Here is a 14,659-nt window from a genome sequence, read left to right on the forward strand (position 1 = left end):
GTAAGAAATGCCAAAGTCAAAAGGAGAAATAATACAAGGCACATAAGAGTCTATTGGCACAGGGGATACAATAAAAAGGGTCATGTAATAATAATACAAAAACATGTCCAATGTACTAGCATCAAGAGTGTACCTGGTAGGTGTGGCATAGAGGAAAGAGAATGGAGGGAGTTAAAAAGAGGAAAGGAAAGAGGATCAGGACCTGCAAGATGGCGTTGAAGAAGAGCCAAATCCAGCCTTTAATATTGTGGCAAAATCAAGGTGGTTAGAATTGGAATTTAACAGGAAACACCAAAAGGATTGGCCAGTAAACAAACATGTTCTGAAAAGAGGTTTTATTTCATCAGTGGAATGGAATTTTCTTCTAAATTTAGATATACATGGTCTTGTTTTCCATATAAGCCACATCCATGGAATTCCACATGAAGGGGAATCTAAAATGTACATGCTAGCTAAGAAGTAGTATTTATCCTTTTTCTAAAAGGAATCCTTAGTCACTGTGGATAAAGACTCTCATTAAACTTGAAGTTCTGAATTTCCATACTGGGACTGGAGTATCTACCTAGAGATACTGTTCACTTCTGATCAGTAAAATTCACATGTGGCCAAGAGCTATTTCTTAATTGGGGGCAGGACACTCTGAGAATTAGAAATCTGTTTACACATTAAAATGACTTTTTACTCCAGGATATGATTAGTACCTTTTCCTTTGAAAATCATATATTTTATTAAACCATTTACTGATAGAAGTCATTCCCAAAGCCACTTAAGAAAACAGCAATATATATAACTGCCAAATCATATTTATTGAGCACATGCTGCCAAACAGCGTACTAAGTGCTTTTCATGGTTTACATTATATGATATCTATAAAAATGCTGTGATGAGTTTATATTTCCCCATAGTTTTCAGACAAAGAAACCAAGACTTGGAAAAGTAAAGAACCTTACCAAGATCTCATGGTGCTGTGGGTATTCCAAAGCCCATCTTTAAGATCAATATATTACAATGAGGCTGATGTCTGCAAAGTAATTCTACCCTTCTCATAGAAGGGTAGAATTCAGTGAATATTTGCTCAGTAAATCAAGTATTAGAGAAGGTTTCACAACCTTCAGTAAAACCTGCATGAGAAGGTACAGAAACAGAAGTGGCAAAGGCCGGTGAACTCAAGCTGTCATCCTGATTCCCTTTACAACTGTACCTACTACTTCCCAACATGACAAATTCTGATTAAACATTTATCTTATCCATCCTAATCATTCATTCCTTCCAACCTTTCCTAGAATTGTTATAGTAAAAAATATAAAATTCCTTTTTCTCCTTTCTGTATCTAAAGGCAAAGAAAAAAAATGCTCCAGTTATGAAATCCTTTTCAACAAATGCTCTCATCATATCTAGAGGAAGGAGAACTAATCTCTTTGTACATAATAATTGAGATCATGAATTAGAGGGATTTACAGACTAATGAAAAGATCTGTTCTCCCCATGTATGTTCATGCTTCAATCTTGTCCCAGATCTGTTTTTACAGATATTGCCAAATTCGTCTGCCTCTCCTGTTTAGCCCACAGGGAAGCAGTGGGGGTAAGGCGCAATGAGATTCCTTTCTAAAAACAGAAAAAAGAAAAAAAAAATACATGACCATACCAAATTGTGTAACCAAGCTACAGTATGCATTTTAATGATAACATCTCGGTGCTCATTTTTTAGACCTTTATTTTATTTATTTATTTATTTATTTGATGTGGCTCTGAGGATTGAACCCAGTGCCTCACACATGCAGGGCAAGCGCTCTACCACTGAGTCACAACCTCAGCCCCCCGACAGTGCTCATTTTAATTCCAGATTTTTTTACTCTTTGTACAGATCACCTACATTTTTAAAAACTGAGGACAAAAGTATATTAAAATTTTTCTTGGTTTTCTTTTGGGCAAAGAATCACTTCATAATGATGACAGCCATCATGGTCGAACCCCTACTGTATCCATTCAGCGAATACCCCACCATATGCCAGGCACAAGAACTTCAGTGGATTCTTGTGTGGGTCTCTTCCTAGATTCCTTATTTACATACTTATTTGAAATCCTTACTGCATTCTTGTAAAGCATCCATTTCCTTGTTTTATAGGTAAGGGATGTTAAATTTAGGAGATTAAATAGCTAGCCTGAGGTGGCAGAGGTGGGATTACAGCCCACATCTGTCTGAGCCAAAGAAAAAGATTTTCCCAGCATGCCACAGTTTCCTCCTTAAGTATCTACCCACCAGGAACAGATGCACATCAGCACTGGAGGGTTAGCTGTGTGAGGGAGGGCTGGGTGCCTCCACACACTGTGGGGGGCCTGTTAGTGAGAGGCAGGGTATTAGGTCTTCCAACCTCAACCCCCTTATTACCTTCCCCAACTGCACAGTCTTCAAAGGCATGCAAAAACCTTATTGTTTCTCCTCCTCCCCCAAATAAAAGCAGTTCAAAAGCTGCAAGTGTGTGGAAATTCCCCAAGGGAAAGTGGGAAAAAATGAGCTGAATCTCTGCCTTTGAATATCAGCTGTGTTGATAATCTCCGTCCCATCCTATCAGGGAAGATGGAACTGATCTCGCTAGATATATTTAACTATATTAGGAATAATTTCAAACCTAATCCAGGAAAAGATTGGTTTGTCAGATATAATCTAAATTAAGAAGGAAGACTTATTAAATTCCAATTGAAACTACTCATTCAATTAACACTTATTACAGATGAGGGTAGAACCCATTACAGAGGAGCAGGATGCGCTTCGGGTACTCAATTTTCTCCAGATAATTCTTCCTGAATCTACCACTCAAATAAAATGAAGAAAATCTAAGAGAACAGAAAAGAGAATGTAATCATTTCTGTTCTCAGGCTTTTGGGTTTTAGTCTCCTCATCTATAAAATGACAGACTATTTATTTAAATGGTCCCCTTCCAGCACAAAAAGTTTTTTTACAAACATTATCCCTTGATAATTTGCCAACATCCATTCCATCAGGGATACATGATATATTAGGAATATCAAATGGAGAAAATCTTGTCTTACAGAGAGCAGACATTGTTTAGAATTTAGTTCAAGCAAATATATTTCTGTTCCAGTAGCATTTATCTTTCCTTTCTTTAAGCCCCATGCCCTTCTTAAAGCAGACAGCATATTATTCCTTGAGTTATGGTTATCTTTGTACTTACTTTTTCCTGCCCAGGATTAAAAGTAATTTAAGGAGAAGAGTTCCATCTGACTCATTCCCACGTTCTGCCCAGAGCCTCCCTAACACACCACTTTACACATGGAAGAAACGGATGTTTTCCTGAGTGGAATTCAGAACATGAAAATATAGTGCCAAATACTTTAAAATGTATTTGAAGCTAGTCTAGCATTCTTCAGACTAGCATAGAAGTTAGTGCATATTTGACTTCAGACTGACCTGGGATCTGGTTGTTACCACTTGTGTGATTTAAACTCAATTAACCCACATTGAAAATGAGCACTCTAATAGGACCTACACATAACGTTGTTTGAGGGCACAATGAAACCGGACATATCAATGTTTAGTATGGGATTTTTTGAATCAAGACCACTCATAGAAGTTGAGCATCTTAATTGTCATTATTGAAAACATCTGTGATACATACAGTCTAAAGGGCATCGGTTCTGTGTCTTGCCTCGTCTGAGGGAGTCTGTGGGCTGATTCTTAGCATCAAGATCAGAAGAGCAGATTTGACATCCCCACCCCTGCACTGAACCCCATATCTGTATGTCATTCTCTTCCGTGGCAGGTTGTCTCCTGGAGACTGATCTGAACAAATATCTAAGGAGAGCAGGCTCCAGGGAAGAGTGGTTACTGATGGTCAACCACCCGATTCTAGTCTGTGCCTGTTGGCCACACCAGTGCTAACCACAGCAGAGATTTCAGCGGCCTCTGCCCAATATCACATTTTTCTTACACTGAGGGAAAAAGTGGTCTTGGTCTCCTCTGCCTATTCTCTGGGGGGAAAAGCCAATGACCATATTACATAGAAAGCTTGATATTCTCTTTCTACTCCTGTAGTCTCATTTTCAAAGGAAAGAGTACCTTCTGAATGATTCTTCATTTGCAGTATTTCCTCTGGCTTATTCAGATTCAGAGTTGATATTCTACCCATCGGTTCTCACATATAACATTCCACCAAGAAACAGTGACCTTGGAACGTCTTCTTTTCTTTCAATTCTTCATCACTATGCAGAAAATCAGGGTCTGTTCTATTTTTGTTTGTAACAGGACAAGATTCTTCAGAAATTAGATATGGTGGGGAGGGGTGTAAAAAATACTGTTTTACAATGTAAAATGAAGGTCTGGGAAAAAATGCTTATAAAGCACTTCTAGCAAATGCATCTGAAGTAAACTAGCTTTAACTGCCCTTCTATGTAAAAGAGATTATTATTATTATTTTCTTTTTGGTGGTAAAGGAAAACTCTTGATTATCTGTAACCTTTGGAGATTTACCTTAAGATATTCTCTCACTTTAATTTCAGGGCAAAAGATGAGAAGATTATATTTAATGTAGTCTACTCAAGAATAGGTGATTTGAAACTCAATCTAGTTTTTAACAGTACATTCTTAGAAACAATGGAAGGCAATTTCCTGGTCTCCTGAAGTCCCCTTGTAAATGCTTCCTGCCTTAAAGAGAAGAGTTGCTTCCCTCTGCAGAGGGTTATTATTAGAGGAATTTCCGTGGCCTCTGCCAGATCTCACAGAGACACCCCCTTAACCCCAGCTTCTTAATACCTTCCCTCTGGGAACAGGTGACAAGATTTGACCCTGATGGAGTTTTTGCCTTGGGCAGGCTATATGTAGACATTCAAAAGAGCCACCTTTGTGGGGAAAACTACTCGTAGTGTTTGCCAATTTTTGTGGTCAAAGAAACTGACCTCCATGGCTGATTTCCAGCTTGACATCACTTAGCTCAGGGTAGCGCCAGATGATATAATGATATAATGCTCTTATCTTGCAGATGCAATTTATAGGAGTAACCTCAAATGCATAGGTAACAGCAAAATAATTAGGAAGTAATGCATTGTTGGTATATGCTATGGTTTATTTGAATATAATTTGTGTAATCTTAAGTTTGTACAACACAATTTTTAATAACCGCCATGTTTAACATCTGGCTTGTAAAATTCCTGAAAATTTAACATGTGATTTCATGAGCCTATAAAAGCTGGTTCCAGCACTCCACTGCTAGTCTGAGAAGCTTTCTCTGTCTCTGTCTGGGTCCAATGCCCCTCACGGGTGCTCTTGTCACAGGTCACATTCTAATTGCCTGATTTCTTGTCAGAACCCTCACAAGAACAGGGATATATGCAGTAAGCATTTCTGCAGCACTTATGTTTGGCCAAAGTGACACTCAACAAATTATATCAGAGCCAGATTGATATAATTTACATGTTTATTTATATCCTGAAAAGTGATCTTAAAGAACTCCTTTAAACCTTATAACAAAGTGCATATGAAATAGTCATTTAGCCAGACAGAGAGGCTTAGGTTTCTTTTCTCTTCATACCCAAAAACATGTTTGTCCAGTTCCCTGTAACTCTTTCCTGCTCACCATTTGGGAAGAAATATCCAGCTGCTCTGCTGTTTAAGGAATACAAAACTTTCAAGGGAAAAAAAAAATCTTCTTCTCAACTCAGTGGAAAGAATTTGCTTTTGTTAAAGAAAAAGATTTTAAGATGCATGCAGTACATCTTATTCTGGAACCAAGCTCCGTGAGCATAAGGAGTAAATTTTTTAAACCTTAAAACTTACATGGTAGCTGGCTTTGAAAACTGAATCCAATGAAAAGTGGCCAAAACTAAAACTGATGACTTGGCTCGATGCAGTAGAATCCGAAATTCTCTTAACAGAATCCTGAACCCATCCAGGGACCTAGTGTTTGCCAGAGAAGCTGGCCAGGAGACCACTGTTATCAATCTTTGAGGAAAGAAAGGCATGAGTCAGGGAGAAAGAAAGAGGGGGCGGAGGAGGAAGACAAAGCAAAAGAAGAAGAGAGATGGATCTGAGACAATGAGGTGAAAAAGTGTCTTCTTAGAAGGCAATCCAAACTGAATAAAAACTAGAAAACCGGTTATTGAGAATATTTGTGTCACAAGTATAATGATTCTATAACTAAAGAAAGAGGTCATAGTCAAATGTTTTAAGTTTATGTTCAAAAAAACACTTCTTAGGATATGAGTAGAAATCTATTAGAATTTTAAAATAAAAAAGTGTGTGTGAACTTAGATTCTAGGGTCCAGTTTAATTTTATGCAGTGGGGATGATATTGCTCTTCTTGCTACTATTTTGAATGCAATGTGTTTTTTTAAATATTTTAAGTTATTCACATGTATTTTTATTGCTATGCAAACTGCCCTCCCCCCACATTGCTGTCAAAACTTTCACTTTGAGAAAGGGCCCCCAGTTGTGTGCTAATACTGGAGATAAAGTAGATTGAACCCTGGGGCATTTAACTGCTAAGTCACACCCCCAGCCCTTTTAATTTGTTATATTGAGACAGGGTCTTGCTAAATTGCTTAAGGCCTCACTAAGTTGCTGAGGCTCACTAAGTCTCCTTGAATTTGTGATCCTTCTGCCTCAGCTCCCAGGCATGTACCACCATGCCCCACTTGTTTCCCATTTTGACCAGATGAGAATATCAGAAAGGGTGGGTTTGTAAAGAGTCCAAATTGTTTGCCACTTCAATATAAGCAATAGCCATTGCCTGAGTTCTGAGCCACATTACAATTATCCCTCAGATCTGTGGTTTCATTTTCTGCAGTTTTAGAAAAAGGTTTTTTTCATGGCCAACTACTATCCAAAGTATTACATGGAAAATTAAGTACACAATTGATAAGTTTTAAATTGCACAACCATTCTGTAAACAAGATGGAATTTTGTGCTTATGTACTCCATCATGCTCAGGACATGAGTCATCCCTTTGACCAGCACAGTTTCCATGCTGTATATGCTACCTGCCTAGTGGTCACTTGATAACTATGTTGGTTAATCAGATGGACTCTCAATATCACAGCACTTATGTTCAAGTAAAAGTTATTTGACTTAATAACTTTCCCAGAGCACAAGAGTAGTGATGCTGGCAATTCAGATAGGCAAAGAGACATCATAAAGTACTTCTTTTAAGTGAAAAAGTGAAAGTTTAACAAGATATATATGTATAGGAAAAAGACATTTTATTTGAAGTTTAGTACTATCTGCAATTTCAGGTATCCACTGGAAGTCTTGGAACATAACCCCCTCAGATAAAGGAAGATTACTGTATTTTAGTACCCATGTCTCTTAGCTATCCCAAGCCAATCAGAGAGTCAATCTGACTACTTTTGTACAAGGTCCTTTACTTTCTAACTGGTTTGTCAAGTATTATAACTATTATAAAATGATGAAGAAACGGGATTTCTTAGTTCTAGTTATCATTTTAAACAAAGTTGTTGATTGTCTCTGCATTGACTTGACATAATAAATGGAGTAAAGGAAATATCAAATGATTTCTTTTTTTGCTTGGAGACAAGATTCATTGTACTTTCTTAAGTCTGATGAAAAGTGTTCAACCTTGATTTTGAAGAGATAATTGATTATTTGATATAAAGTTTATAAAACACATAGCAGTTAAGTGTCTGTCATAGACACTCAATATGAATTTATTCTCTTTTCTTTCCTACTTTTTCTTTCTCATTACAGAAATCTGGATGTTAACTTACCTTTAATGAATGTTTACAAAATGGGGAAATTTTAACTAAAAATCAATTTAAACAGAATCTTTCATTCCCTAGTTTTTAAGTCACATATTATGTGTCAGGAACTCTTAGAGAGTCTGGGATACAACAATGAACAAAATATATAATACTCTATTCTTCATAGCAATTAAATTATTCATGCATAACTCTGCATAATCCATAGTTTGATTTATTATCCATTATTTTCCTACTTAATTATAGATTGCTTCAGTTAAAATAACACACTTTCATACCTCATTTTGGGGATCTTTTCTCTGAATCCTGTTTTCATAATAGCCTTGAAAATTCAGGAGAGCACATTTTCTCAAGGTCATACAAGTGTAAGAGGAAGGACTGAAGCTAGTACTCCAAATTTTTAGACTCTTGTTTGTGACTATTTTTCTATGGTCTTTATATATGTGTCCACCCAAAATTCATATATTGTAACCTAACCCCAAGATATTAATACTAAGAGGCAGGAGCTTTGGGAGGTAACTAAGGGTTCAATCCCTTATGAAAGAGACCTGAGGGAGCATTTAGCCCTTTTGGTTCTTGGGTCTCGTAAGGACACAGCAAGGAGTCCTCTACAGAACCCTCACAAGACACCAAACTGCTGGAGTTTTTGGATCTGTACTTCACAGCCTCTAGAAACATAAGAAATAAATTTCTTTTCTTTGTAAATGACCCATGCTAACCTCTTCTGTTTAGCAGCCCAAATGGACAGAGACACTGGCCCTTGACACCACAGCTGTCAGTTGTGGAGAACAATGGCCTCACCTAGACAAATTACACACAGACCTGATGCCAAAAAATAGGGCTTGGGTATAAACGACAGACTGGGATTCTCCAAGTAGTCATCTAAGAAAGGGCTCAATCATCAACACCGCAAGTCAGATTCTAATAAGCAAATAAACTATTACTCTCAAAACATCAAGTGATAAAAGCCGGGCAGCATCAAATACCATCTACGTTTAATATGAAAGATTAGAGTTGTTTGCAAATTTCAAAAAATGGCACATGGGAATGGCAGCATCTTCCTCCCCTTATAAGAACCCACAGAGAAGAAAGTGGAAAGATCGGACTGCTTGAAAACACAGGCACTGAGGCCGTGTCCGTGGCTTCCTGGGTTGCCAATAATGACCTTGTGAGTTTGTAACCAAACTCCCAAAGACAATGCAGAGATAAAGAAGACGAAGAGGTATAGGCATAAAGCCTCATGTGCACACACAAAAAAAGTGCACACCCACCGTGTTAGTTTAAGAGAGATATTTCTAAATGCTACAATTCTCAGGTTCTAAAGGCTGCTATTTGGAAACTTAAGACACAGCACTTAAACCCATTATCACCACACCCCCACACACACACTATAAAATGCCTCTTCGTTCAACACTTGCTATCTTAATGTCAGCTTCTTTAATCTCAGAATGCCAATATACTTCCGAGACATTATCTTCCTAATCCTCTTAAGAGAGAGGATTCATGAGCAAGATATCTTCTCAAAATTCACAGGATTTTTTTTTTCTTTTTTTTAAGAGTCATCTAGGTAGGAAAGATAATTCCTTTGCACATCTGCAGTATTCGTGGACACTGGGACTTCCACATACTTGCTGGAGTTATCTAATTATCCCTTTCAACATCCCTTGGAGGGAAACAGGCAGGGGGTAACACTGATTCTGTTTTTTAAAGGGATACAGCTGATGATTTGTTCCACAATCTGGTGGCTTTAGCCTGCAGCTCCCTGTTTTAGAAACTTCTGTTGTAAAGAAAAGATCTTCAGTGTCTAAAATGGTATTTTTTCCTCAAATTAAAGGTGGGAGAGGGCAGGGTGACTTCCCAAATGCCTCTGAATGAATGCAGTTCTGCCTGAATCACTTCTGCCTCTGGGAGTTGGCAGCTACCTTAGTGATGTGTCTTAGGGGTTGTCCTCTGGGTCACCAGTCTTGTGAGAACCTCCTGGGAAAACTGGGGCCAAATAATTTTAGCACTTAGCATCTTTCCCTTTGAAGAGTCTACACACCTTAGCGTGATGAAGCCCTTGCAAAAGTACCTAATTTGAATTTGGCACATGAAATCGATTGCTTAGGTAACAGCTTTGAGACCCTGAAAATGATGTTCTGTGGAAAACATTTAAGAAGCATCATCCCAGCATGTTTTCCTTCACATTTCCTAATTCAGAAAGCAAAGACTTCTAGAAAGAATAGGTTAGAGAATGCTACAATTAACTAATTATCATTAAGCACTCACTTATCTAAACATTTGGTTCTGTTTTCCTGCCTTATCCACTGCATTTTCTCATCACAGACTATCTGTGTGGTAAATACTATTATTATTCCCTGTGTTAGTCAGCTTTCTGTTGCTATGACAAGAAACCTGAGTAAAACAACTTAAAGGAGAAAAGGGCTATTTTGTCTGACATTTTCAAAGGTCTCAGTCAAAGGTCTCATGACCCCTTCACTATGGGCCTGTGGTGAGGTAGAACATTATGGCAGGGAGCATGTGCCAGAGCAGAGCAGCTTACCTCATGGCGTCTGGAAGCAAAAATGGAGAGAGATTGCAAGGGACTGGGGACAAGGTATAACTTTCAAGGACATGCCCCCAGTTGACCTCCTTCCACCAACCAGGCCCCACCTTCTAAAATTTTTACCACCTCTCATTAGTACCACCAATTGGGGAACCAAGACTTCAACACATAATTCTTTGAGGCACCTTCCAGATCTAAACATAACACTCCCATTTGACAGAGGAGGAAACTGAGGTTCCAAGAGGGCCCTCTAAATGTTAGCACAGCACTGAGTCATCCCAGCTCCATCCATCTTCCAGCTATCTATATACTTTCCCTGAGTAGATGCAACCAGTTTCAGAACTTAAAATTCCATCCTTGGGTTAATAATCAAAATCTACATCTCCAGCACTGACCTCTTCATCTACCGTCTCTTGTTTAATCTAAGGTCCTGCCCTTCACATTATTTTTCATCTGTCTCTTCTCTTATCTAAATATTGCCACACTTAAACCCCTAGGCCACCTGAACCACAAAACACATTGTCTCTACCACTGTCATAACAAACTCAGAAAAGTGAGATAGTCTCAGGTTTCCTGCATAAAATTCCTTTTGTCACACACCCCATGAACCCCATTTTTAAAAAATATTTTTTCTAGCTAACAGATTGCGTGCTATCTTAGTTTGTTCAAGCTGATATAACAAAATACCGTAAACAGTAATCATACACAGCAGTTCCTCTCTTATAATCCCATCTGTGAGGACAGGTCCTAGTATCTCCAAAGGCCCACCTCCTAATCCCATCACACTGGAGATGAGGTTTTGATGGACCATAGCACATGTAGGGTTATGGTTCAGATGGGAGGTGTCCTCCAAAAGCTCATGTGTGAAATGCAAGGATGTTTAGAGGTGAACTGGTTGGATTATGAGAGCCCTAACTTAACCAGTGAATTAATTCCCTGGTGGAGATTAACTGAATTACAACTGAAAGCAAGTAGCTTGTGACTAGAGGAGGTGGGTCATTGGGAAGATGCCTTTGGGGTTTATATTTTGTCGTGGTGAGGAGAGCTCTCTCTCTCTCCTTCCTGGTGCCATGTCCCCAAGCTGCTCCCCTCTGCCCGACTCTTCCGCCATGATGTCCTGGTTCACCTCAAGCCCAGGTAATGGAGCCAACCTTCTATGGACTGAGACCTCTAAAACTGTGAGCCCCAAAATAAACATTCCTCCTCTAATGGCTCTTGTCAGATCTTTTGGTCACAACAGCAAAAAAAAAAAAAAAAAAAAAAAAACTGACTGAAATAAGTAATAAACATGAAATTGTTAACTTCCCCTTTGTAGGTTATCTAAGTTATATGATGGATATCTGTTATTTTAAATGATGGGAGACAAATACAGGGACCTTTAATCATCGCCAAGCAAAAGCAGGGCAAGTTGATGCTCAGGTGTATCTTGCAACTGATCTCATTAGGTTTTGCAGAATTCTAAAAAATAGCTCCTGCTCCCTGGGCTTGGAACTTCCACACTAACGGATTTTTTTTTCTTCTGGCAATTTTGTTTTGCTAAGGGTATGATAGCATCTCTGTTAGGGGACCTTCAAGATAAGAAGTTATTGTGACAGATTTTTATGTAGGTTTCCACCAGATTGTAGGTTAAGTGTTGTTTCCAAAATAATCAGAAGTCAGTGATTTCTTGGATTTGGATCTTAGACCCAGCAAGCTCTGCAGTGAGGTGATCCTCAAAATCCAAAGCCAACATAAATAATGGAAAGCTACTGGGCTACATTCACCAATATGTTCTTTTATAATTAGCACACTCCAAAACAAACAACAAAAGTGAAGAAGGTTTTTCTGTTATGATGAAATATTTCCCCAGAACACTAATGTCCTTCCAGATCATTCCATGTTCCTTTGATTTCACTTTAACCCACGCAGCCAGATTCTTCCAGAAGAGCAAATTAAGAGGGTCTGTTAACTATTTAAGTGCCCGGCTTCATGAAGTCTCAGCAAGGCCATTCCTATTGTTTCGCCTTGGGCTTTATATTTTTTTAAAAGTCAGCTGTCATTTTCCAAGCAATTCAAAATAGCACTCTCAACAGATCCCTGGAGCTCTGGAAATGTTAATGCCCTCCATCAACAACGACCTTGCCACAGGGAGGTGATTTAGGCACTAGGGAGAAAAGAGCCCACTATCTTTATCACAGGGGTTTACACCATCAACTTCAGAAATTGTGCGAGAGAATAATCAATAGTGTGTTAAGGCCAATCTTGAGGAATGCCAAGACAAAGTACCGCTGCTCTTCGAAATGCTGAGCTAAAGGAGAACTTCTGAATACGACCAAAGAGAAATTAGCTGTAGCGGCAAAGCAAAATGAATTGTGTCTCCAGATAAAATTTGTCATTGGGAATGGCACTTAAGGGCTCTCTGCATACTTCGGTGGAGTCACATAATATGCATGGTGAAAAATGCTTGCTTTAAAGTTAAACAACAAAGAATTAAATGACAAAACCGGAACGAATGCATTGTAAATATACACGTGCGAGTTAAGAATTCTCTCACATAAATAGTCCAGTAAAGTTTACTCAAAAAGAAAAAAATATATAGCTAGGAGAAAAATCATTCCCTATGTACAAATGGAACAAACTAAAGTTAAACTTCATCAAGATGTGACTCTCTTTCTTATAAATCCAGGCAAGGTATAATCTCAGGATATCAGGCACAGAGTAAAAAGCTTCTAAAGTAATAAAAGAGGTACTTGCATAGTTGCTGGAGTGAAGTCACGGTGGAAAAGAACCTGCAGCTAGGTCCCTAAGTTCATTACAATAAGATGCTTGATTTCCCACAGCAACCCTAATTGTGACATGAACAGCTGTCAACAAAATTAGAAGAAACTGTCATTTTGTGGATATCATCCACATGCGCTTGTCCTATTTCTACACGGTTGGCCCAGGAGAGAGTTTCCAAAGCATTCTTCCAGTAGAGGTTTTTGTTATTCAGAAGGGAGGCCCTCACAATATTTGGCCTCATAGTCTAGACATGAAATACATTTGTCATGATAAGGCAGATCCCAAAGGGATGTTTATTGAATGCCAATTCATGTGCATGAAAGTGTCTGGGGCACAATTTGTTTAATCCTGAAATGATCCTGTGAAGTAACTATTATAATCCTCATTTTCAACACAGTCGATTCTCATTATTTGTTGTAGAAAGTCAATACAAACACTGAATTAGCAAACACTGAATTGTTGTTCCTATGGGAAACATAAGGTTAGGCTCCTAGGAGCCACCGGTCACAATATTATCGTCAGCCCGTCAATGCATTCTTATTCTTTGTGTGTCTTTGTTTAAAGATGCCTTATTTAATATATATATGCTTGATTAATATGGCATTTGTGACATTGAACATAGGTTTGCATGAAGTTTATGGAAAATGTTTTTTACACAAGACACATCACATTCTTTGTACTCAGGAGCACTACATTATACTCAGCCCTATGCTGGGGAGTCATTTAAACAGTGAAATCATCAAAACAAACAAAAAAAGCACAAATATCTGAAAAACGGTATAAGATAATAGACTACTGAAAGGATACTGACACTGACAGCGGAAAGCATTGCTTTGTTCAACATCTGCCACAAACATGCAATTGGGGCTGCTCAGATTTGCTACCGCTGCTATTCTATGAAAGTATTATGAGTACTGATTTTGGGCTTATATATGAATTTTAGCGGCTAGGCAAATTTGCAAATCAAGAATCTGAAAAATAATGAGGAATAACTGTATATGGTAAAATTAAGAGTCATAGTGGACCAGTCTATCTGTCTGGGTAATTCTTTATGTCACGTTAGTGGTTGTATGTGTTTAAATTTTAACTAAGAGTGTATTGGAGGGAAGAATTCCATGAAAATGACTGTACAGCACACTCCTGCTTCACCATTGTAAGAGGAGACTTTCTTGACAGTAGAATGAATCGGACATCACTTTCCCATGTTCATACACGACCCGTGAAAATTCACATCATGTACAACCATAAGAATGGGATGCTAAATAGAATAACTTATACTCCATGTATGTATTATATCTCAAAATACACTCTACTGTCATGTGTATCTAAAAAGAGAAAATTTTTAAAAAGTGAAAATAAAATAGAGGAAACTTTCTTTAGGTAGATTTCTTTACCTTTCAATGGTTCTCTCCAGGTCTTTCAGGGATGTGGCCAGCCCAAACCTGCTCCGGCTCTCAGATCTGCCCGATCGGCTCCTGAAAACTTTAATACACGTTTTAGGCCCTACAATCCCGAGGAAAGACCCACCACTGCTGCAGGCACAAGTTTGGACCGGCTGGTGAGTCCTGTGGGATAGATGACCCTTGTGGACACTTTCTGTCACCAAGGTCATTTGTTCATTCTTCT

General features: G+C 38.4%; 1 protein-coding gene across 2 annotated transcripts in view; it reads left to right on the forward strand.

The window, feature by feature from the left end:
* The window catches only part of Gpc6 (glypican 6), a 1,045,404-nt gene that overhangs the window by 940,306 nt on the left and 90,439 nt on the right, over positions 1-14,659 (forward strand). For both annotated transcript variants that reach the window (XM_076872353.1, XM_076872354.1), the window contains exon 6: positions 14,448-14,591. In XM_076872353.1, coding sequence (XP_076728468.1) covers positions 14,448-14,591 — 144 coding nt within the window. The remainder of the gene's footprint in view (positions 1-14,447; positions 14,592-14,659) is intronic.

This window comes from Callospermophilus lateralis, chromosome 12, assembly GCF_048772815.1.
Source record: "Callospermophilus lateralis isolate mCalLat2 chromosome 12, mCalLat2.hap1, whole genome shotgun sequence".
Lineage (NCBI taxonomy): Eukaryota > Metazoa > Chordata > Mammalia > Rodentia > Sciuridae > Callospermophilus > Callospermophilus lateralis.